At 42.8% G+C, this 25,243-nt stretch overlaps 3 protein-coding genes across 3 annotated transcripts; 1 reads left to right on the top strand and 2 right to left on the bottom strand.

Moving 5' to 3' along the window:
• Positions 1-5,401: 5,401 nt before the first annotated feature.
• Positions 5,402-7,818, bottom strand: LOC116333526 (tripartite motif-containing protein 16-like). Its single transcript, XM_039609421.1, has one exon. The coding sequence runs from the start codon at positions 7,717-7,719 to the stop codon at positions 6,124-6,126; it is 1,596 nt and encodes a 531-aa protein (XP_039465355.1). The 5' UTR covers positions 7,720-7,818; the 3' UTR covers positions 5,402-6,123.
• A 447-nt stretch (positions 7,819-8,265) lies between these two features.
• anapc10 (anaphase promoting complex subunit 10) lies at positions 8,266-12,257 on the bottom strand. The gene is made up of 6 exons (XM_031756776.2): positions 12,107-12,257; positions 11,456-11,571; positions 11,118-11,208; positions 10,822-10,942; positions 10,645-10,698; positions 8,266-8,771 (listed from the first exon to the last, which is right to left on the bottom strand). The coding sequence occupies exons 2-6, from the start codon at positions 11,568-11,570 to the stop codon at positions 8,592-8,594; spliced, it is 561 nt and encodes a 186-aa protein (XP_031612636.1). The 5' UTR covers position 11,571; positions 12,107-12,257; the 3' UTR covers positions 8,266-8,591.
• Positions 12,258-12,277: 20 nt separating this feature from the next.
• On the top strand, positions 12,278-24,206 carry abce1 (ATP-binding cassette, sub-family E (OABP), member 1). Its single transcript, XM_031756775.2, has 19 exons — positions 12,278-12,428; positions 13,509-13,650; positions 13,734-13,819; positions 13,940-14,037; positions 15,629-15,746; positions 16,388-16,525; positions 16,614-16,683; positions 17,080-17,176; positions 17,299-17,388; positions 17,462-17,583; positions 17,710-17,834; positions 19,172-19,268; positions 19,708-19,767; positions 19,840-19,898; positions 20,179-20,289; positions 20,730-20,872; positions 21,324-21,446; positions 21,530-21,641; positions 23,809-24,206. The coding sequence occupies exons 2-19, from the start codon at positions 13,548-13,550 to the stop codon at positions 23,854-23,856; spliced, it is 1,800 nt and encodes a 599-aa protein (XP_031612635.1). The 5' UTR covers positions 12,278-12,428; positions 13,509-13,547; the 3' UTR covers positions 23,857-24,206.
• Positions 24,207-25,243: the final 1,037 nt, after the last annotated feature.

Here is a 25,243-nt window from a genome sequence, read left to right as displayed (position 1 = left end):
CTCGTTATCCTTCTGTGTATTTAAACCTCGTGTCTGCCTCTGTTAGTTGCTGTTTCGTCTGTGTTGGTTCCCCTAGATGTCCCTGCGTCTCTCCATATGTGTTTCCTCGGACCTCCCTGCATCTTCGTTTCTGGTTTGCTTTGTTAGTTTTCCCCAGTTTAGGTTACCGGTTAGTGTCACTTGCCATTCCTGTTTATTTGCCTTTCTGTTAATAAATTCTTACTTGCACTTGAGCTGCTGCTGCCCGGTCCTAATTAACTCCCACACGGCTTGCACCTGCAAACCGTGACAGTTTATCATTCAGAAAATCATTAATCTGAGTAAAAACAAGTTTTTCTAAAATTTTACTTAAAAATGGTAAGTTGGATACAGGTCTGTAGTTATTAAAATCATTACAATCCAAATTGCTCTTCTTCAGAAGGGGCCTCACCACCGCCGTTTTAAAGGCAGCAGGGAAGACACCCAATTGAAGAGAGCAATTCATCATGTATAAAAGCTCAGCTTCAAAAAATCCATAAAGTGTTTTAAAAAGTGAAGAGGGGATTGGATCTAAAAGACATGTGGTGGGTCTCACTGTGGAGAAAACTTTCCTAAGGTTCTCAGCATTAACAGGACAAAGCTGTCCAGTGTCTCCTCAGGTACAATCGAGCCCTCAGATGTGTTTAAAATCATAACACGAGAAGATAAAATATCACATCTGATGGTGTTGATTTTTCCCTTGAAGTGCTCTGCAAACTGCTCGCAGAGTGAGTCTGTGGGGGCTCTTTGGGAGCTGTTAAAATCAGGGTTAAATAAGTGATCTATGGTGGAGAAGAGGACCTTGGGATTATTTTTGTTATTACTGATTATTTTGGTGAAGTATGAATTTCTTGAATTCCTTAGTGTATTATTGTAAATTTTAAGTTGCTCGCAAAGTATTTGATGGTTGATTGCATTTTTATTTTTCCTCCATCTCCTTTCTGCTGCCCTGCAATTTCTTTTGAGTTTTTTGACTTCTTCGTTTCTCCAGGGTGATACACGTTTTACGTTAATCTTTTTGGTGGTGAGTGGAGCAACGGAGTCAAGGCTTTTCTTTAGTTTGAGGTTAAAATGATTAAAAATAAAATCACAGGGTGCAGGCAGAATCACAGGGGGGCATTCGTCTAAAACCCTGGTAAAATTTACAGCCACTTCAGAGGTTAGATAGCGCCTCCTCACAGTTCGCACCGAGGTCTCCCGCTGAATAAAACTGGTGATGTTAAAAAACACACAGTAGTGGTCAGAGACAGCCAAGTCAACAACAGAGGACACACTGGTGGACAGCCCATGGGTGATGACCAGGTCCAGAGTGTGTCCTCTGTTGTGAGTCGGCTGCGTGACGTGTTGGGTAAAATCCATACAATGAAGAATGTTTAAGAATTCTTTTGATGTAGGGTCAGAAGGATTGTATATGTGCAGGTTAAAATCACCGGTTAAAATGATCATGTTATATTTTGAGTGTATGTTTGTTAAAAATTCTGAGAATTCCTTGATAAAAGCAGCACTGTCTTTAGGTGGTCTATAAATTGTGACAGATAAAACTGGAGGGCTGCTAAAAACAATAGCGTGGAATTCGAAAGTGGTAAAATGATCAAATAAAATTTGTTTGGTGGTGAGTGTGTTGTTAGTTAAAGATGCAGTCCCACCACCTCTCTTACCACTTCTAATAGAAAAAGAGAAATTAAAATTTGGTGGGGAGGCCTCAGTGAGAACAACTGGTGCATCCGAACCCAGCCATGTTTCAGTTAAAAATAAACAATCAAGTTTATTATCTAAAATTAAATCATTAATAATAAAAGACTTATTCAACAGACAGCGGACATTTAAAAGTGCCATACTAATTGAGACTGGTGGATTTTTGACAGTAGAGTTCAATGAATGCTGGGATTTTTGAAGAGGCCGGAGGTTATTAATGTTTTTGGAGTTACTGGATTTATGATAATTGTGTTGCTCTCTGTTTGTGATTATGAGGGGTATTGTGTTGACTGTGGGAGAGAGAGGTCCGAGTCCAGAGTTTTGTGTATTACTGTTAAAAGTGGAACAAATGTAGGAGCTGGGACCAGGGGGACATCAGTCAGTGGCGGACAGATCAGCGGGTAGTGTCGGTTTGGGGTAATGACAGGGCCATGTGCAGGAGTGCTGTACGCCAAATACCAAATTGGCGGACAGCAAACGGCGTCCCCAGGCGTTGAGGTGGAGTCCGTCTGCCCCAAAAAAGATGTCTCCTCTCCCAGAACGCATCAAAATTGTTAATAAAACCCACACCGTGGGAGCACGACTTGGACTTTTACACCAGTGACTTGGGACTTGAATTGAACTTGAACCTGTTTACTTGAAAAGACTTGATATTTTACCCCAAATCTAAAATTGAACACGCATATTATATGAAAGGTGTGCACCATTAATTAATACCACACTCCATAAATATCTGTGCATGAGCTGTAGCACAGCCCATCATATTAACCAGATTTGTTTTTAAAAATAAAAAAAACCCCCAAAAAACGCTCAAGCCAAAAGTGCTCCCAAAAGTAATTTCTTTTTATGTCGTAGTTTATGTATCCGAAATGCAATATGCAAGAATGCAAAATGCTTTATGCAAAACATGCATAATGCATTTTGTGCTGTGAATGAGATGGTGGACATCTTGAAGCCTTTCGGAGAAGCAACAGATTTGACACAAGGTGAGAAAATAGTCACAGTCAGTGCTGTTGTTCCATCTGTGCTGACCCTCAATCACCACCATGAGAAACCGAACCCTCAAGTCTGTTTCCTGAATGGTCTGGTCAGGAGTCTCCAAGCATCTTTAAACAAAAGGTTTGTGTGGTGACTAGAGCAGAAGATGGGATATATATATATATATATATATATATATATATATATATATATATATATATATATATATATATATATATATATATATATATATATATATATATATATATATATATATATATATATATATATATATATATATATATATATATATATATGTATGTATGTATGTATGTATGTATAGATATATATATATATATATATATATATATATATTATCCTGGAATGCCTAGAAATATATAGGATCAACAGGACCCTGAGAGCCTTCATCAGGAACTCAATGGGGATGTGGCGGACAACATTGGAGGCCAACCTCAAGCCCATAGCACAAGTCACCATCAGGTGTGGGATCTACCAAGGAGATGTTTTTTCCCCATTGGTGTTCTTCATAGTCTGAACCCCATCAGTGAGATCATTGACAAGACTGGCTACGGATACCGACTACGAAACGGAGCGGTTGTCAGCCACCTCCTGTACATGGATGACATCAAGCTGTATGCCAAGAGTGAACGAGACATCGATTCACTGATACACACAACCAGGATATACAGCAGTGACATCGGGATGTCATTCGGGCTGGAGAAGTGTAGTTGGATGATAACAAAGAGAGGAAGGGTCGTCAGAACTGAGGGGATCGAACTACCAGAGGGCAACATTGCAGTCATAGAGGACAGTTACAAGTACCTGGGGATCCCGCAGGCAAATGGAAACCAGGAAGAGGCAGCTAGGAAAGCTGCAACCACCAAGTAGCTGCAGAGGGTCAGGCAAGTCCTGAGGAGTCAGCTGAACGGTAAGAACAAGATCCGGGCTATCAACACCTACGCCCTGCCCGTGATCAGGTACCCTGCTGGGGTAATAGGCTGGCCAAAGGAGGAGATAGAAGCCACTGACATAAAGACAAGAAAGCTCCTTACCATGCATGGAGGGTTTCACCCCAAGTCCAGCACCCTGAGGCTGTACGCTAAGCAGAAGGAAGGAGGCCGGGGACTAGTGAGTGTCAGCACCACAGTCCAGGATGAGACAAGAAACATCCACGAATACATCACGAAGATTGCCCCAACTGACAGCGTGCTCAGTGAATACCTCAGGCAGCAGAAACCCAAGAAAGAGGAGGAACCATCATGGAAGGACAGGCCCCTGCATGGTATGTACCACCGGCAGATAAAGGAGGTGGCTGATAAAGAAGAAATCCTACCAGTGGCTGGACAAAGCTGGACTGAAAGACAGCACAGAGGCACTAATCATGGCAGCACAAGAACAAGCTCTGAGTACAAGATCCATAGAGGCTGGGGTCTATCACACCAGGCAAGACCCCAGGTGCAGGCTGTGTAAAGATGCCCCAGAGACAATCCAGCACATAACAGCAGGGTGCAAGATGCTAGCAGGCAAGACATACATGTAACGCCATAACCGAGTGGCCGACATAGTGTACAGGAACATCTGTGCCGAGTATAACCTGGAAGTAGCCCAACGGGCTATATGATAACCCGACGGGCGGGGCTGAGATAGATTTTAGTCGCCCTACTAGAGATATCGCTAGCTGCGGGACGTCGGGCTAGCGATTTTGTGAGCCCTGAACACCTACAGGAAAGCATGGATAATTCTGTAACGAATGAAGGAGGCTGCAGCGATATCTGCTATTAGTCATGGCAATGTCTGCAAGTCTGCTACTCCAAGTACTACAACATCTGCTATATGACACAAGAACTACTGCAACTAAATTTAGAACTAAAACTACAGCCACACCAGCAGCAAAGAGTGACTGTAACTAAACTAAACAAGCCTAAAACCACAGCAACTTCTGCAACTAACTTAATAATTTCAAATATAGTAACATCTGCTACTACTATTGACACTGGAACTACAACCAAACAAATCTATCTATGATAAGATACAGCAACTACTGTAACCATAAAAGTCCTGGATATAACAGTTGTGTGGCGAAAAAAAAAATCATACAAGCACGCAGTGACAGTCTCTCCTTCAACTTCTGCAGCCAGAGGAAATTTGTAAATGAGGGACAATCTCCAACAACAAATTTTTGTTTGTTTGTTTTTGCTAAACACGTCACTCATGACCAACGAATCAAACCTGTTTGCTTAACCAAAGCAGAGAAAGAGAATCAGGGTACGTCCAAAAGCAGCTAAACAGGAAGGACACAGAAAGATACTGAATCATCTGCATGAGTCAGATCAGGGTTTAGAGTGTATGTGTGTGTGTGTGTGTGTGTGTGTGTGTGTGTGTTTCACTTGTTGTGCTGAGTTCATGGTTGAACACCTTTGTACTCTCTGACAAACACATCAGTTTTCTCATCTGCGTAATCACTGGGAGACTTTGGAGGCGGGCTGTAGGCTGCTCACCCGATCACATGTCAGAAACACTACATTGGGGCTTCTGCTGGTTTTTCCAACATGTTCTCATCCCAAAACGTAACATACTACGCTATGAGACAAATTGTTGGTATGTTACGCTTTCGGCCACTCAACACGTCACTATATTATGCGTTCGGAAACAGGAGAGAACATGAGAACCGTTTGGACTGAATCTACACATGTACATTTATTTTACTTTTTTTTTTTTTTATCATGAATCGGTTTGGAAAACACTTGCGGTTAAGGTTAGGGATAAGAACACAGAAAACAGACCAGCAGAATATCTGAGTTATAGCCACACCTGATATATAAAAAAAAGAAATACCAGTAATGAGTTACATACGCCACAGCAGCAGATGATTCGAATCAAGATTTTCTTTTTAATATTTCTTCAAATAACCAAATAACTCCTCTGTGTTAAAACACAAAAATCAAGAACAACAAAAAGAAAGAAAATCAGCACGTATCAGTTCAAACATGTAACAAACTTCACACAGGAGGGTTTCCATTAAGCAAGTCTTCAGACTGAGTCTCTATAAAATCCACATCTTCTCTAGTAGAATACGTGTGACTTTGTGTGCTGGAAGGACTGAAATTAAAAGTCTTATTCAGAGTGTAACATTTCATCTGTGAGCTTAAACAATACTATTCATAATAAAACAATTATATTTATAATACTAGTGTCTTCTTGATATAAAAACTGAAGTTCATTAATGTTTGTTCATTTTTATTAGATTTTATGATCTTCTCCATACAAGCTAATTCGAAATTGTTTTCGGTCTAGCAGAATTTACTTTCTGATGCCACTATGACCTCTTTTCAAAATCTCCATCACTGTTGACAACAATGATGGAGACCAAAGAAACCGGAACTAGCTGTCCCTCAGTGACTTCTGTCTATTTCAGTTTAATATCTCTGCAGTGTCTCCATGATCAATAAAAAGACAAAGTCCAGCATAGAGCGGCTGAGTGAATGTGGTCTGGACTCTGTGGAGGAGAGTCATGGTTTCAGAGACGCTGTAGAAAGACAGAATACCTGCTCTGTGATCCAGGTACACTCCTACTCTGGAGGACCGAGGACCTGAGAGGGCAGTGTGGACTTTGTTGTGCAAAAATTTGCAACTTTTTCTGTCACAGCTCAATAACCAAGACTTGTCATTAAAGCCAAATCCACATTCATCTGACTCTCCTGCTCTGCTGATATTCTTGTATGCGACTGCTGCATCAACTCCACCACCTCTCCACTCCACCTCCCAGTAACAACGTCCAGTCAGACTCTCTCTACTCAGGACTTGATAATAATCAGTGAATCTGTCTGGATGATTAGAGTAAGTCTGTTTTTGTCTCATTAATGTCACTTTTCTGTTCCCTTCAGATAATAACAATTCTCTGTGCACTGTGTTTGGATCCAGTGTGATTTCACATGAATATTTTAAGAATCCAGCTCTGGTCTTTGGCTCTGTTGGTGACAGTAAAACATCCTCTTCAGTGACTGTCAGAGAGATGTTTGTCCATTCCTCTCTCAGAATGTCCTGTAGTTTATCTCTGGTCTCTGACACAGCTGCTGTCACATCCTCAAAGTACCTCAGAGGACGAATATTGATGCTGGATGAGTGTGTAGACTCACTGAGTGCTGACAGTGAGGGGTAGTTGTGTAGAAACTGGTTGTGATCCTCTGTGTGTGAGAGCTGCTCCAGCTCGCCGTCTTTCCTCTTCAGCTCAGCGATCTCCTGCTCCAGCTTCTCCTGAAGCTCTTTGACTCGACTCACTTCAGTTTCCTGCTGGGATCTGACCTGCTGCTTCACATCAGAGCTTCTTTTCTGGATGAGACGGATCAGCTCAGTGAACATCTTCTCACTGTCCTCCACTGCTTTATCAGCAGAGCCATTGATGGCCTCCACCTCCTGTTGAAGCAGCTTCACATCTTTCTCTCGCTCCTGGATTCTCTGCTGGATGTTTAGTCGTCTCACCTCGAGCTCCTTCTGCTTCTCAGTCCTTTCTGCTGCAGCTGGGACTGTTTCATGGCCTTTATGAAGAGAGCAGATGTTGTCCTGGAGCTTCTTGGAGGGGGCCACCAGCTTGTGTTTCTTTAATGGAGCTGCATCATAGTGAGGTTGGAGGTGTTTCTCACAGTAAGAGGCTGGACAAGATAAACAGGACTTGATGGCTTTCAGCTTCCTCCCAGTGCAGACATCACAGGCCACATCTTCAGGTCCAGCATAGCAGTGATCAGCTGGAGCAGCTTGGAGTCCAGTCTTCTTCAGTAACTCCATCAACTCTGCTAACATGGTGTTTTTCTCCAGGACAGGCCTCAGTGTGAAAGTCTTCCTGCACTGAGGGCAGCTGTGGATTCCCTTCTTGTCCTCTTCATCAAAGTGGGTTTCGATACAGTTCATGCAGTAGCTGTGTCCACAGGGAATAGTCACAGTATCCTTCAGTAGATCCAAACAGATCCAACAAGAGAACATTTCTCGATCCAGCTGATCTTTCTGCGCCATTTCTCCTTCTCAGTAAGAGTGACTCTGTGAGTTTCTGTTACATAGTGGTGAAACTATTCCAGAAAATATGTGGACAGACTGGAGCTGCTGTGCTTCAGGTAGAAGAGGGAGGAGTTAACAGACTTTAACTTTTACCAGGAAGAACAGTTTGAAGTAGACACTGTTTAGTAACTTTAAACAACATAGGTCTGTTCGTAGTTTGCATTTTTATCCGTTACCTCCTAATCAGTTAAAAATCTGTAAATACATAATCAGCAAATGCAAACAACACTTGCAAATAAATATATATTCAGCACCCAATGAGACCACAGCAATATGTACAACAACTGCAACTCCTGCAAATGAGTCAGCCTCTGAAACTGCAGGAATTATAAAACTGTATCTACAGTAATGGCTAAAACTAAACATGGCAAGTATCTCAACGTATTACCGTTTTCAAACCTCATTTTCTTCAAGTAAAGCAACAACATCTGCGACTAAACCAAGAAGCATAAGACTGAGCACAGCTACAGCATAAAGTTTGTTTTCTACAAGAACACAGTCACATTCTGGATTTTTGAAACATTTATTTTTACCTTTTTATTAACAATCCACATCAGGAAACAATGTGTAGGCACAAAAGTTGTTTTTTTTTTTTTATTATACTGCGAGAGACAAAAAGGTTAAATTTAGGAACCAAATTCATATCAAAGCATTCACTCTGTGTGGAAACTCATTGCTAAAGCATGTAAACCAACACTGACTGGCTCAATGACTCTGACTGAACATCTTTAAATATTCAACATTGGCAGCTTCACTGGTGTTCCTCTCATTGATAATTATCTGCAGCAGCTCCAGATATAAGTCTGTCAGGTTCCTGGGTCACGTCCAGATCACCTGATGGTCCGGTACATCATAAAGTCGACCGTGGTGCATCGTGGGAACTTGCCGATCGAGCTCTCCTCCACAGGCGTGTAAACTTTGATCTGCCTCATGTGCGTGTCTCTCCCGTTCTGGTGGTTGGCCAGCACGGCGATCTGGATCATGAACGTGCTGATGGGCTCGTTTGTGCGCTGAAAAATACACACACACGCACGCACGCACGCACGCACACACAGAGTGACCGAGCATCAAGCCACTTCTTTAAAGACACTTATAATCTGCCAATTTTAACTACAACTTTCACCACCGGGAGGCAGCGTTTTACCAGCAGGTGCTGTTCTGTTTAAGTTCAATGTTTCTGTTTTAGGTGCTCCCATAGAGAAGAATGTGCTGCTTAAATAAACATTACAACAGCGGTCCCCAACCTTTTTTGTGCCACGGACCGGTTTATGTCCAGCAATATTTTCACGGACTGGCCTTTAAGGTGTCGCGGATAAATACAACAACAACAACAACAAAAAAAAAAGCAGTACCAGTACCCCCCCCAAAAAAGAAGATTTATTCATAACACATGGGAAAAGACCCAGGGAAACCGATGAAAACCGATAGAAACGTTGAAAACCATAAATTTCACACCTGAGTCTCAACTCTCATGGCCCAGTACCAGTCCGTGGCCCAGGGGTTGGCGACTGCTACATTCATTAGACTGACTCACTGCTCCATCTTGTGGTACAAACTGGTATTACATAACAACGACACATACTTTTCTTTTACATTCTGTTAATGTCGTAGTGACATTTTAAACATTTTTAACCGTATTTAAACACATGAATTTACAAAAACCTATCTCTAGCTCCCCTGAGATTAAAAAACAAAACAAAAAAACCCCCAAAACACTCAAGTATATGTTCACTGTCCAATCATAAGAGCTGTAGTTTACTGCACTTGGTGGCATGTAAAGACCCCCACAAGTCTTAGGTGGAGAAGCGCTGCCTTATTTTTCTCCATTACATCTATTATGCAGGAACAGTGCTTCACAAATTTATCAGACCACTGCCCAGTGTAAGGTTTATGCCACCCTAAATGAACAGTATTTTTAATTATCAAATTTACTTTTTATGTTTCTGTAATGGTTAAGTCACCAATGTGTACAAGCAGAAGCACCCAGTGCTCATAAAATGATCATTTTTAATGCTAACAAATAATTTTTGCTGTTATCCATGAATTTTTTAATTTACTGTTTTACTAAAAACAAAGAATAAAAGTGTAAAGCACAATATTATTTTTGAATCAAGATTCCAAATTACATTTATTTGCTTGCATTTATTAACATAAAAACTTTGTTATAGTGGTCGAATGTTATGTCTGAGTGCCGGCTCACGTTTTGTTTGTTTGTTTGTTTACACATTTTTACTGAACTTCTTTGTTCTCTTGATTTTAAGATAACTCTTATTGTCATTGCACATTCACACTTAGTACAAAAGTACAATGAAATTGGAAAACTGTCCCCTGTCAGCACTAAACACAACACAATAAACTTTAAAGTGGATAAAAAGTGCAAAGAAGGTATGAATAATAAATTACAGCCTACTTCTACAACCTGCACCTCCCTTGAATGCCAACTACACATCGGCTCAGCACAGACAATGAAGGCAGTGATTAAATGGTTCAGTACTGTTGTTTCCTTCTATAGAAACACTGAAATCTGTACACTTCCTAATCAGTAGGTGTAGTAGTTAACTGCACAGCGACTTTAGTTCCCTGACTTTGGCCATTATGGGAAAAAGTGCAAAATAAGGGCACAAATGTCTCTCTCCGTCTTTCAGTCACTGTGGCTGGGTGTCAGTATTTGCATCTACACGTTTATACAGACGGCAAGCCTGCAAATGTTCCACAGTGAGTAAATGACTGGATTCTGTCCCCTGATCGAAGGCTTTACATTCAGTTACACCCTGTCGACCAGAGACAATCAGAAATGCAAACAGAGACCACAGAACAGGATGTTACAGAGTCCTGTTTTGGTAAAATGCAGCATTTAAAGGTTGGAAAAAAATTAATTCTTACCGGATTCATGAGAGAGATGTGAATCCATCCACTGGGCTCCACCATCTCTAGCTGCTGCAGAGGGGAAGACAAGGAAGAGGAGGGTCTGAGCGCTTTTGAAACCTCTGGATGAAATTTATTAACCAGATTATTTTTTATTAATTATTCATTTTTTGAGATATATACACAAAGCTTTACCCTGATTTCTTGAAGATTGTGAAAGTTATTGCCAACTCGCACCGAGATCTTACTCGGGGTGTAGCTCTCGTCTGACTTGTAATCAGCATAAATGCACAACATCTTCACTGTTGTCCTCCTCCTTTACTCCACAGGTCACATATTAAAGAAAGTGAATTAATGACAAAGCAAAAGAGTAAGGTTCTGTCAGCAGCAGCACACACACAAATAAAATGAACAACACCTTCCAGTTAAAGATAATGTACATTTTCCAGGTTTACTTTAATTTCTCTTGTAGAGAAGTTGGAAAATGCTACCTAAACTGTATGTTGACCAGGTGAGGCTGCGACCCATCCGACTGCCAGTAGGTCTCCAGGTTGTCATCCCTCAGCTGATCCACTCCAAAACCTGGACACATAGAGGCCAAACACATCAAACTAGAATTGATCCCAACGACCTCTGAAATTGATCCAAACTAGGCAATTGTGCAGTAAGGCAAACTGCTTACTACGCTGTGAAAATGTGGATATGCATATGAACACCTCCAAAGAGAAAAATAACACAATTTCTGAGATTGTGTCCACTTCCTAAAGACGTTTACAGTCATCTGTACACACAGCAGACTGTATGCATGGGGGGCTGAGGGAGTAGTTACCAGGTTTACAGGAAGAGAGGGACCACACCGCCTGGGAGCCGATCTCCCGAACCGTCCCGGTCCGCTCCAGCTGCTTCGGGTCAGCTCCAGGTGGTGTCTTGCTCGGTGTCGCCATACTTTAAAACAAAAAACACAAGTTCAGCACACTCTGATGGAAAATCTGACGCGTTTTTCTCAAAAGGTTCATGGAGACCAGTAACCTAAGACCAAAGTCTATTCATGTTTTCGATATTTTAAGGTTTATTCACACTTAGTAAATACAACTTAATCAACGAAGCCAATATAACTGTATTTTACTAATAAGCTGACCATTAGGTAAAGTTCGGCTTATAAATATCACTACTGGTACCATCTGTTTTAACTAGATTTTAACCAGACGCAAACCTTTATGCATATTTTAAACATTTCGAGCTCTATTTCCATTTAATAGAAAATACAGAAAATGTAAGTCCTGTTTAGGAGTAAGGGGACCTTTTGGTAAACTTCGTCGTATAAATGACAAAGCTAGCGCGTCCATTTCAGCTAAAAAGTGACTTATTTGGGGGTTATTTATGACACTAGCTAGTCGCCAGCAGCTGACATTTCTCAACTCTAAACGCTCTCAAAACCACTAAAACTCGATCTACGCCACAGTTATTGAAGCCGACTCACAGACGCGTTAGTACAGGTCTCCGGGGTGTCGTATCAGTGGATCAGACATGCGGCTGCACATCCAAAATAGTTTAAATCCGTTTCTATTTACACACTTCGAATCTCCCACTTTTTTGCGCCTCAGCGTCGCTTCTTATACACGTCAGCGCTGAGCAAACAGTCGCATGCTATCTGCGACTCCCGCCATCTTTCCTGCCGGCTTCCAGCCCGTGAGAGGAACACGTTGCTGGAAAAAAACAGAAGTTTCACCCCGGAGTTTTTGTCTCTAAACGTGTCTTCTCTTCTAATCCCTTCTTAACCGGGTAGCTGGAGCCGGATAAGGGTGAGTTTGTGTACTAATCGCCCTGGATTTTATTGCTTTTGACGTTTTTATTGCCACAGAAACGAGCAGATGTCGGGCTGCTGGGCCTCCGCTACTAATATCGTGAAGCTAGCCGTTAGCATTCTCCAGTGAACATCCTAAACTTCGCTTCCACCGGACTAGCGCCTCTTTAAAACTGGTCCGTTATCCAGTGTAATTGTATGGTTAAGGCTTGTTGGGAGTCTGATGGTGTGGGTTCCCCCGGTTGCTCGTATTGCTGAGACACGGGCCCTGAAAATATTACGTTTTCTTTTTAACGACAGGATCATGCGCCAAACTCCATTCGTAAATCTCCCAAGTTATGATGTTTCACATCACTCACCGTAGCAGACAGTCATGAGATTATAATTCCAAGACATTTTTAAAGTGTTTATGAGTAGTTTATTAATTCGGCATATGTATACACCACAGATCAGCACGTTATTGGAGGAGAAATCCCTAGCTTGATGCTCGTCGCCACCGCCCGTCATGCTACATTAAAGCTAGAATACAGCTAGTTAAAATAATTAATATTGTGAGTTAAATTAATGCAGAACTAAAAAGAAAGTTGGGCACAGATTGTTTAAATGAGTTGAAGTGGGTATTTTCCAGACATATGCGTACAGACGTGAAGCAACAATGAAAGGGCAGAATTTTAAATGGACCCTGGTGTGGCTCGCTCTTTCTTTTCAAAAGACTGCAAAGCTCAAATGGGCCGGACTCCTGGGGGCCTAGATACGCACACACCAGACCAGGATCAGAATTAAAGACAGCAGGTATTAAATGCAGCCAGAGGTTTAGCCAGGAGATCTGCAGCACTCTATTGTTGGATAAAACGAGCGTTTGTTCAGAATTGAATGTGTTGTTTCAGCAGAGTTAACATTGTGCATGGGGACGCAGGTTTGACCCCGACTGCTGCACTCACATTTAGAGACTTTTTGGATGGTTTTGGGGAGCTGCATGCTAATCATGACTCAGTTAATAAATTGTTCCTGTTTCTCTTTGTACGTTTAATCATATTTTCTCAAAACCAGCTCCTCAGATATCGATTTGTTTCTCCAGCTCCACAGGTGCTAAGGTCCATCATTCCCTCCCTCAATCATGGCGGATAAGAACACCAGGATCGCCATCGTCAACCATGACAAATGCAAACCTAAGAAATGCCGTCAGGAGTGCAAAAAGAGCTGCCCGGTCGTCCGTATGGGTGAGTGTGGAGATGATCGCACCGACGGCACAAACTAGAGTTAAAGAGAAATGTGTCTAAACGTAAACTGTGTGTGTCTGCAGGTAAACTGTGTATTGAGGTGACTCCACAGAGTAAGATAGTGTGGATCTCGGAGTCTCTGTGCATAGGTTGTGGCATCTGCATCAAGGTAATCTTAGCGCCTGAATATCTAGCAGGAAATGATCCTTTCAGACTGCTTTTAGCCACAACGTTTAAACTATTAGGAGTGTGTTTTTGAAGTTTGTTTCGTGACTTTTTCTCCTTGCAGAAATGTCCATTTGGAGCACTGTCGATCGTCAACCTTCCCAGCAACCTGGAGAAGGAAACCACACACAGATACTGCGCCAACTCCTTCAAACTGCACCGGTACGGCAATAAACCTCTCCAGTCTGTTTACCTTCTCCTCACAGCTGAGCAGCGTTTCCGCTGACATGTTACAAAAACCTCGGGAAACAGGTCGAAATTAAATTCCAGCTTAGCTGTTATTCTTGGATCGTTCCTTTAGTTCTGATCACCTCCGCCGTGTGCTATGATTTTAATTTTAGTTATTACTGGTTAATAGATTTGTGCCTCCAGCTTTCAGTTTTCGTTTGGAGGGTCCACAGATTCTTAGCCTGAAGGCTGCACATCAGGTCAGGTGTGGTTTTGCAGCACTGTCCAACACGGACTTCTGTTGGAACATCTCGAGGGATCTGAGGAGAAAAAAGTTTTTTTGTTCACACAAATCAAAAAAATCTCCCTGAGACTTTACTACCCCATGGAGATGAAATCAAAAGTGAAGATCGCTCTTTTGATTTCCTGGAGGAGATTTAGGATCTGTGAAAGGGGATCGAGCTCCACGGTGATGATCTCAACAGTAAACAGAAGTTTACGTCCACTCGGGTCTACAACCCTGTGAGTGTTCTCCTCACTTGATGCCCTCTGGGTGGAAACTGGACTCCTCAACTGAGAACCTGCTACTGCTCATAGCCGGAGAGCCAGCTCTCAGCAGCAGTGATGATCCTCTACATGAAGTTTGTGTCAGACTGAAACAAGTTGATGCTCATTCTCTGTACAACAAGAGGACCTTTAAAAAGTGAGAGGTTGACCTTGGAGGGGAGAACGTGGCTGTAGCCACACAAATAATAAAAGTAATGTTTCAACTGTTAATGATTTTTATACTTAAAACTTTAAATAAAAGCAATAATCAGCTGCCTCTCCACTGAGGTCCTAACCCAGGGCTGTGATGGTGCTGTTTGAGTCGGTACGACCACCGTACTCTGACTATACTCTGTTGCAGACACGAACAGCTGGAGAGCCGCTGTCCATGTAGTCATTCCTGAGAATTTGCTGCGCTGTCATGTAAATTCTCCGCTGACGAGTCTGCGTGGTCACTGAAACAGAGCGGCATTCGAACGTCCGCACGGACCCTTGTCTTAACCGTCTGATGATGACATTTACGTCATTTTACGTAAGCGGACTCTAACGGGCTCATGGAGCTGGACAGAGTAATTCCTGATTCAAGAGAGGCAGCTGAATGATATCGAGAATTGTCACTTCATAACAGGAAGCACAGCTCTAGTTCAATACCAGCAGTTGAACTTTCAAAAAGCATGGAAAGTGATCTATCAGTCTTTAAGTCTCTACATACACAAACATACCCAGGTAGCCCATCTATGTAAAGAAACACCGCTAAGACTTTGGGTTTAAGTAAGAGCTTATTATTATTATTATTATTATTGCTCAGCAATGAAGTCGTTTTAGAGCCAAAAATCTGGAGTTGGATTTCTTCATAGCAGCAAAGAAAAAACCTCACAAACCAAAGCAGCAACATCTGAAAGGAAAGCTGACACTAAATGATGAAATTATTTGATTATTAGCTTATGTTGAAGTCTGTTATGGTGGGTCAAGATGTTTATAGTGTGTGTGTGTGTGTGTGTGTGTGTGTGTGTGTGTGTGTGTGTGTGTGTGGGTGCAGGCTGCCTATCCCCCGGCCCGGTGAGGTTTTGGGGCTGGTGGGGACCAACGGTATCGGCAAGTCCACAGCTCTGAAAATCCTGGCCGGAAAACAGAAACCAAACCTGGGGAAGTTCGATGTGAGTGTTCGCACATGACACACACGCACACACACTCACAGGCCGGCAGTCATGTTGCTGCTGGCCTGAGGAGATAATGTTTGGGTGGAGTTGCCATTTTTGGTTTGCTGGCCATTGGTTTAGCAACAGGAAAAGATTAAGGTGTGCCTCCACCGACCGGTCGGGTAACTTTATCAGGAAATGCTCTCCTAACTCCTAATGATGGTTGAAATCTTTAGCCAGTGCCAAAAGGAAATTCTTGATTAGGTTCTAAAGGTCCATTTAAAAACAAAACCCCTCCCTTGTAATTCACTTTGACTCATTTACTCATGTTGTTCAGCTCATTCATTGTAAACCCACGACTTACTGATACTTACTGCAGTTTTTCTTGAATTTTTGTAATTTTGTTACATGTGCAGGTTAGACATGTGCTGGACAACACACCAAGTTATGGTTACATGGACTCTGTCAGCCCAGCTTTGCATGATTCACATTCAAAGTAATGCTTCGTTTTCTTATACTAGGCCTCAGTGCAGACACTCAGTTCATCATCCTGGATCTGATACAGACCCCGGAGTTTTTCACCCTCAGGGATCATTTCCACACATTGGCCTCATTATCGGAAGCTTTGTGTTTTAATGATCCGTACTTTGAAATCCCAGAATCCTCCAGACTGGCAGGAGATCCTGACCTACTTCAGAGGGTCCGAGCTGCAGAACTACTTCACCAAAATCCTGGAGGACGACCTGCGGGCCATCGTGAAGCCGCAGTACGTCGACCAGATCCCAAAGACCGTCAAGGTTCCCGACTTTTCCTTGAATATATTGTTCCTGTTGGCATGGGCGTTTGCTCTGAGGGCCGGTTGTAATTGTTCGTCTCCACCTGCAGGGGTCAGTAGGGGCTATCCTGAGCAGGAAAGATGACACAGACACACAGGACCTCGTCTGCGAACAGCTTGGTACACACACACACTCTCCCTTAATTACAAGCTGAAGAACCTTCATGTGGAAGCGTTTACACCCCGACTGTAAACAGTTTAGTGCCATTATGAACAAACACAGTCGTGTGTTAGTATTTTTAGGTTGATACACACTGTTTACTCTTGTGAGGACCATGTGACACATCACAGGACCTTTCATTGGAACAGACTTATTTAATGGGTCATATTTAAAGGAAGTTTGTCTTCGTGTGGAGCTGATAAACCATCTTGTGTGCAGAAACTATTCCTATTCTTAAAATAATCCCACAAAAGCAGCGCTTAATCCCAGGGATCTTCCCCCTGTTTTGGATTGTTTTCTTTTCTAATGCTGCGTATAAACAACATTTCTAATTGCGTCTCCATGTTTGTCTGCAGATCTGAGTCACCTGCGGGAGAGGAACGTGGAGGATCTGTCCGGAGGAGAGCTGCAGAGGTTCGCCTGTGCTGTTGTCTGCATCCAGAGGGCTGACATGTGAGGAAACTGCCCGAAAGTTTATTTATTTAATATTTAACAAACGTATTGTTTTGTCTGTGAGCTGAGATCCGAGCTCGCAGACTGACCGCCGTCCTCTTGTTTCTGCTCCTCTGCTGCAGTTTCATGTTTGACGAGCCGTCCAGTTACCTGGATGTTAAACAGAGGCTGAAGGCCGCCATCACCATCCGCTCGCTCATCACCCCCGACAGGTTTGTCACTTCAGAGCTTCAGTTTGGTCCCTGGAGGTGCACCGCCGCTCTTAAACGTAATGTTGCGTTGCAGGTACATCATCGTGGTGGAGCACGATCTGAGCGTGCTGGACTACCTGTCGGACTTCATCTGCTGTCTGTACGGAGTCCCGAGCGCCTACGGAGTCGTTACCATGCCCTTCAGTGTCAGAGAGGGTAAAAACATTATTGCACCACATCTCTGTAAAAGTGTGAAGAAATGAGTGGTGGTATTTGTCCTTAATATCACCGTCGCTAAATGGACCCAAAGCATGTCCTGATCTTCCTGCATCCTTCCTCCAGGTATCAACATCTTCCTGGACGGTTACGTCCCCACGGAGAATCTCAGGTTTCGCGAGACGTCGCTGGTATTCAAGGTGGCCGAGACGGCCAATGAGGAGGAGGTCAAGAGACTCAGGCACTACCAGGTCAGTTTATGTGCCTAATCTCTGAATCATTGCTCATTTGCTCCAGCTCGTTGTTTTCTTTTTGTTTTTCCTCCCCTACCACTTTCTTTTCCTGTCATGTTTTTCTTTTCAAAATAAAAGCTTTGTCACACAGGGGCTATAACTGCTTCATCTGCCGATTCCTTTTCTTTTCTGAGCTTTTTCAGTCTTGTGGGTTTAGAAATGTCGTCATTAACCCTTTAAAGCCGGTTGGAGCAGGCACGCTCCGATTTGCGTAACTATTTTTAAATCCCGGTAGCACTGCAACCACGTAAGCTAGCGCAATAATTTTTTTTGCATATGAAACCGGAGGAGTTGTACTTACATTATGCCATCAGCTTGTCCTAGGTCACAGTTTCCTTCCACATATGGCTTTGCAAAAACTCCATAAAAAGCACTTGCAGCAACAAAACGAAATTTCCCCTTGTGGGACTAATAAAGGTATATCAAATCAAAAAACATAATATTCCAGAAACACGCTTTGCCGATCCGATCAGCTGTTTGTAACACTTCCTACGTCCATCAGCGCGAACTTTCACATGTCCGCCGTGACCTGCCCGAAACCGGAAGTGACGCCATTTTGCGGAAATGTAGTTTTTTACCATCAGGGCCTTATGAGCCTATACTGGTGTTTTTAAAAGTTATGTTTGACTTTATGACTTTCTGTGTCGTTTCTGGGATGCTTAGAACTCAAATTGCACTGCTGGAAATAGTTTATTTTGATGCAGATGCTGGTTTTTTGCAAATTTGCATTATAATATTTATTTTCGTTTTTCCTGCAGTATATAAAAATCGGTGTATTTCAAAAATAAAACTATGAAGACACTTAAAATAAATTTCCTGTGATGGGAAACTAGTTTGTGCAACTTTTTTGTATTTACAGTTTTGAGGGATAAGCCTCTTAAATTTCTCTAACTAGAAATATATGTTAAAAAAACAAAAACGATTTTCAATTTTTTTGTAGTTTATTGCACTTTTTTGCAATTTATGTAATTACTATGCACTTAATGCATACATATTATTAAAATTTGGGCTATAATGGTTGTATTGATGTATATCAACTTGAAATGCTCCCAAAAATGGAACTACAGCATGTAAAAATATAATATAAGCTCTGGCGGACTTGGTTCTATGGTAGGTCTTAAAGGGTTAAAGCCCACCACAGGACCAAGTCCGTTCATTATTGAGATACACTAATTTTTATAAACTGCAAGAAAAATGAAAATAAATATTATTGTGCACAATTTGCAAAAAAGCAGCATAGGAAAATGAGCTGAGTCGCTTCTTTGTTGAATGTTTGATTGTTTGCTGTTGTTCAGTATCCGGACATGTCGAAGACGATGGGCGAGTTCACGCTGGACATCAAAGGAGGAGAGTTTACAGACTCTGAGATCATGGTGATGCTGGGAGAGAACGGTGAGCCGCGCTGAGGGTTTTAGTCTAAATCGGTCAACGTTTAAAAACTTTTTTAAAATTGAACCTTTCAGATGTTTCATTTAGAAGCAGCTTCGGAGGCCGTCACATATTTTATCATTTCCAAGCCGATTTTTAAAAATCTAAATTAACGGGTCTGAACCTGTAATGTTTCTTAGTCACTTATTTAATTTTGGAGAAGAAAAGTTGAAAAATATAAAAAATCTCGTAGCTTAGACGAAGCTCATTTAAAATGGCACTAAAGAAGGAGATTAATGAAAATATTAATTTATTATATATGAATATAATAAAAATATGGATCATTTTGTTTCCTCTGACTGTTTCTCTCTAACATCAGAACAACTGCATTTCTCACAGAAATGAAAAAGTTGACATGTGCACGTCTGAAAGTGTGTGTGTGTGTGTGTATGTGTGTTTCCAGGCACAGGGAAGACAACCTTCATCAGGATGTTGGCCGGTGGGCTCAGACCTGACGGAGGAGGTGAGTGTCTCTCTCTCAGATGAAGCCGGATTAAACCGGACATACGCACTGACCCGGAGCTCTGTCTTTCAGGCGAGGTTCCCATTCTGAACGTCAGCTACAAGCCTCAGACCATCAGCCCCAAGTTCAAGGTCAGCTCTCTTTTTCTAACCGCGGCCCCATTACAGGATCATCCGTCTGTTTCACTGCTTTTCAGCCTGCTGATTGATTTTAGTCAGCAAACTGTGAATTTACAGAAATCCAGGGTTCAAAGTCCAAAGACGTTTAAATAAAGTTGAAGCAGACTTTTACCATTGCTCATATCATGAAAAACAAACTAAAATTTGAAACATCAGATTAAACGTTTCAAGTCTGTCTGCAGCGACCAAGGTCAGGTTTTCTGATGGAGTCGAGTGTGTTTTACGTTTTCAGGGCAGCGTCCGAGCTCTGCTGCACGAGAAGATCAGAGACGCCTACACGCACCCGCAGTTTATCACCGACGTCATGAAGCCGATGCAGATCGAGAGCATCATTGACCAGGATGTAAGAGAGACACACACATTCTCGTTTGGATATCTTAGTGAGGACATCTAATTAACATAATGCCGCTTACCCTAACCATCAGCCTAACTGTAACCCTGACACTAAAACCACATTTTGAGTCTCAAAAATGCCCTCAAACTCGTGAGGACAGGCTCTTAGTCCTAATAAGTGACTACAAGTAGAGTAACATTGCAATTTTTGATCCCCGCAAAGATGTCTAAACGGGTACACACAAACACACTAACCTGATCTTTATCCTGGATAAGGCGCTGATCCATCTTTTTCTATTTTATTTTGTTACTTGTGTGTCATCAGCCTCGATTTAAATGTAATTAAAATAAAATGTAAGGAGACTTTTTGAGCGACTGGTGGGTAGAAAGCGTTTTCTAATGAGATACGACGAGGACGGGATGATGAAGCTGCCTCTGCTCCGCCCACAGGTACAGAACCTGTCCGGAGGTGAGCTGCAGAGAGTCGCCCTCACGCTCTGTTTGGGAAAACCGGCCGACGTGTACCTCATTGATGAGCCCTCCGCCTACCTGGACTCCGAGCAGCGATTGATGGCCGCCAGAGTCATCAAGAGGTATGAGCTCCTCTCCTTGCTCCTCTTTCAGCTCCGCCCCCCTCCTCCTGTTTATCCTCAAACACAAGTGTTAAAGAATCCGCAGCGAGCAGCTTAAAACTCAGGATTTCTTTTCAATTTTTTACTTTGATACAAAGTCAGACGAGAGCGCATCTCAATAATCAGATTTCAGGTAATCTCCTCGTTTCAGCGTCATTCTTGGACCCTGTGAGTAGCTTTGCATGATTTACAGCTTGACAGTATTTTTGTGTTCTTTGTTATTTGATTGGTTAATCTTTGCAGCGGTGGAAGATGGTAAGAAGTGTCTGTCATGTCTCAAAATATGTAATTAAGGAGGAAAACGTCCACATTTGATGACCTGAAGCGGTCTAATTAGAAGGCCTCGTTGTTGATTGCAGTCGCGTGTCTCTGCCAGTGTGTGGTGCTGTTGTGACACGTCTTTTATTCGCAGGTACATCCTCCACGCCAAGAAGACAGCATTCGTGGTGGAGCACGACTTCATCATGGCGACCTACCTGGCCGACAGAGTCATCGTGTTTGACGGGATTCCCTCCAAGAAGACTTCGGCCAACACGTAAGATGAGTCGCAGAGTCTGAGCTGCTTCGTCAGCTCGTCGACCGCCGCCACGGTAATGGGATGTTTGTTTGTTTTTTCAGGCCTCAGAGTCTGCTGGCTGGGATGAACCGCTTCCTGTCACTGCTGGAGATCACATTCAGGAGAGATCCAAACAACTTCAGGCCGAGGATCAACAAACTCAACTCCATCAAGGTAACGCCGCGACCCGACCTCCATGTTTGTTTGAACCTTTATTTAAACACACTGACCGTCACACATGGACAGATTCTTGACATGAAAACACTGTGCTGAGCTAATAACATAAAAAAGTAACTTTAATGACACATTAACACTTTATTTTTCACCACACCTCAAACGTATGTGTAGTAGAATCATCGAACGAGGTTTAATTGAAACAAAAGCTTATTTTTAAAGGTTTTTCCAACAACAGCAGAGAGGATTAGAGACGTTGTAGTTGGGTCTGATGTTCACTTCTGTCTGTGAGCTTCTTCAGGCATGGTTTTTGAGTCTGTGTGAATGATCAGAGTATAAACGAGTGTCTGTGATGACACAGACGGGTGGCACATAAGATTTCTCGGTCAAAAATTTTATGTAACAGATAAAATGTGATGAAATTATGAACAGGTCGCCATTACCACGGTCACGGCGAGACTTGTGGGACACAAACAAATAAAACCTGTAACGGCCTCATTAGGGCCTGTTTATACTCGCCACACAACAAAAGTGACATCTTGTCCACCTGGATGTCGTTTCAGCCAGTCGTGCACTTCCTGATTTTTGTAACCTGTCGCAGGTGCCGCTGCAGCCGGTTTGCCGATGCGGGTTTACGACCACGACTGTTTTTATCTGCATTTTAGTGACGTCAGTGCAGACGCTCACAGATCATACTGAAGGACAGCAGTGTGAGGCTTCTCCTCCTCCTCCTCCTCAGCAGTGATGAGGAGGTTTTGTGTGAGTGGTGACACATGACAAGTCCTCGCCCGTCAACGCCATTACAAATGATACAAAGCTATGGTGACATCACCGTGACCTGCGCCCTGCTTGACAGGTGTCAGGGATGCACAGAGCTCCACACAGGAGAGTCCAGCTGTGATTGGTGCTGTGCTTCAGCCGGGCTGAATGCAAGTCTGAGAGTCTTACATGACAAAGATACAGTGGATAGATCCACAAACTCTATTTATTTTGATTTACGACATTCCTGACTGAACCCAAAGGACATTTCTTTAAAGCTGAATCTAACAAATAAAACCATTTGCTGAAAAAATAAAACCTAGAATAAACGTGTAAACCAGTACATTAAAGAGGACAAGCAACAAAACCATCTTCTTTTAGAGCTCCATGTTTTTATTTCTTGGAGACTGTTAGCTTTGCAGGTCAAAATAATCCTCTTTTATCTTGGTCACACATGCCCATGCTGCAGTGTGATTTGCTGTGTTTTAGTCCATTGTTGCCAGGTAACATGATGACATCATATGTCATGCATAGCAAGTTTTACATCAACAAGTTTTGTTGAAATTAAACCGATGCGATGCTGTTATTAAGTGTTGCAGGTGCATAAATACTCCAAATGGGTCATTTTAGCCCACTGGAAGGTGGTTGCTAGGCAACAAGATGACATAATATGTGATAAAGATGAAGCTGCGTACACGCTGGAAGCGACAGGGCGACCAGAGACCATAAAGTCAGTGACTTTCGACGAAATAACAGCTGGTGACACGAGGGGGGTGGGAACCAAAATAGACTTGACTCAACTTACAGGCGAACCAATAAGAGTGAAGACCGACATACGACCTGGTAGTAAAAGTGTTGTAGGGTTACCTAGGCAACTAGACCCTGGAATGTTCCCAGATGATCGGTTGTCGGCTTCAAGGTGACGTGCGATGTGCTGCCAGCGTGAACGCAGCTGAAGAACCTCGTGTACCCGCCTCTTGGTCGCGAGTTTGCAGATATTGAGCACTTTTAGCTCCGCCCCTTCAAGCAAACTTTGACCTGACGGCTCTAATCCTGAGGTCCCTCGACCCGCTCAGAGGCATTTAGTATTTTCTCTGAATCTGTTCAAACCCGAGGAAGCATCACAGCGCTCCTCCAGTTTCACTGAAGACGACTCTTCTACCGTTACATGTGGTCATTTTAGTAGCACACGAGCTTATGAGCTTAAAGTATCTGAGCTGCAGTCATCCACTCAGCTTGGGGCTTATTAGAGATAATAATTAGAAAATGTAGCCCTCCCAGTATTACATATGCTGCTGCACTACATGAAAAACTTTATGTAGAGAGGTAGACAGAAAAATAGAAACAGCTTTAACTGTGATGTCAGTGAGGAATCAAAGAGTCTGACCTCTGCCTCATCTCTCTGCAGGACACGGAACAGAAGAAGAGCGGGAACTATTTCTTCCTGGACGACTAAGACAGCGTCCCACCTGACCAACGGCGACTTCCCGGACGCTTCTCTGCGCCCGCGCACGCTCGAGCGTTATAACCTCGACATTTCATGGCCGACCTGCCAAACAGCAGACACATATTAAAACTTTAAATAAAAAAAAAAAAAAAACATTTAAGAAAAACAAAGAAACATCAGCCTGTATGTACCGGGCTGCGTTCAATAGCCAGCAATGTTGTGAAGTGTTTAAAAATAAAGTGCGTTGTGTGTGTGCGTGCGTCAGCCTGAACGCGCTTGGCTGAATTCAGAGGCAGCGAGAACATTTTAACACCCGTACATTTGCAATCAGAATAAACTGATGCTTCCTGAACCAGGAATGCTCCGTGTGTGTCTTTGTTGGTAAGCACCTCACAGACTCGAGGCTAACGCAACTCAATTCAGTTTTATTCACAAAAAAGATAAAGACCCTACAATAATACAGAGGAAACCCCAACAATCATATGACCACAAACGCTTTGTGACACTGGGAAGGAAAAACTCCCTTTTAACAGGAAGAGCTCCAGCAGAACCAGGCTTGGGGAGGGACAGCCATCTGCTGCAACCGTCTGGGGGTAAGGGGAGGAACAGAGAGAGAGTGACAACCATTCAGACTCTGCTTGACACCTACAAGCGATTTAGATTCACCAGTTAACCAAACCAGTCACTGCAAGTCTTTAGACTGGGAGGAAACTGAAGTACCCAGACACATGCCCCAGGATTTGAACCTTCTTGGTGTGAGGCAGCAGTGTAACCACTGTGCAGACACCTAGGAGCTGAAATATGGTTTAAAAGCATTTTCGGGAACTCTACACCCTTCAGAGCAGAGGTGATCAATCAATTCTACAAAGGGGCCACATGAGAAACTGGGATTGTTGTGGAGGGCCTCACCAATGAGCTGGACTGTTTTTTTTCCGATAGTTGCAATTTACAGACGTTCCCTAAACACATCATGTTTTAGTCATGGAGAAAGGGCAGCTATAAATAAACACCGAGTGTATGCCTGTTACCAGTTATCATTTCCTGAGCCCACTAGTTATGTCATGTTGCTGCACATGGTGTGCAGAGACATGTTTGTTTCATGTAAACTGGATGACGTTATGATACATATCATCCTGCTTCCACTGGGTGGCGTTGTAACTGTGACCTATTATTGGCATGTGGATGTCTCCAGAGCAGAGATTGAACAATGTGTGGGGGTATTTCAGCTTTGATTGTGACGGCATGCAGTCAGTGGCCTCAGGGTGGATTCAAAGCAGGCCTCTGTTAGCCTTGTGGCCGACAGAGAAAAGGAAATGGTAATGTTTGTGGTGACTTCCTACTTGACTTATCACTGTCACAAGAATTTCAGAAAACTTGGCATTGAGTTTGGGTCACT

The sequence above is a fragment of the Oreochromis aureus genome, linkage group 3 (genome assembly GCF_013358895.1).
Source record: "Oreochromis aureus strain Israel breed Guangdong linkage group 3, ZZ_aureus, whole genome shotgun sequence".
Taxonomy (NCBI): domain Eukaryota; kingdom Metazoa; phylum Chordata; class Actinopteri; order Cichliformes; family Cichlidae; genus Oreochromis; species Oreochromis aureus.
Note: the sequence above shows the minus strand (reverse complement) of the source record. Positions and strands in the feature narration are given on the sequence as shown.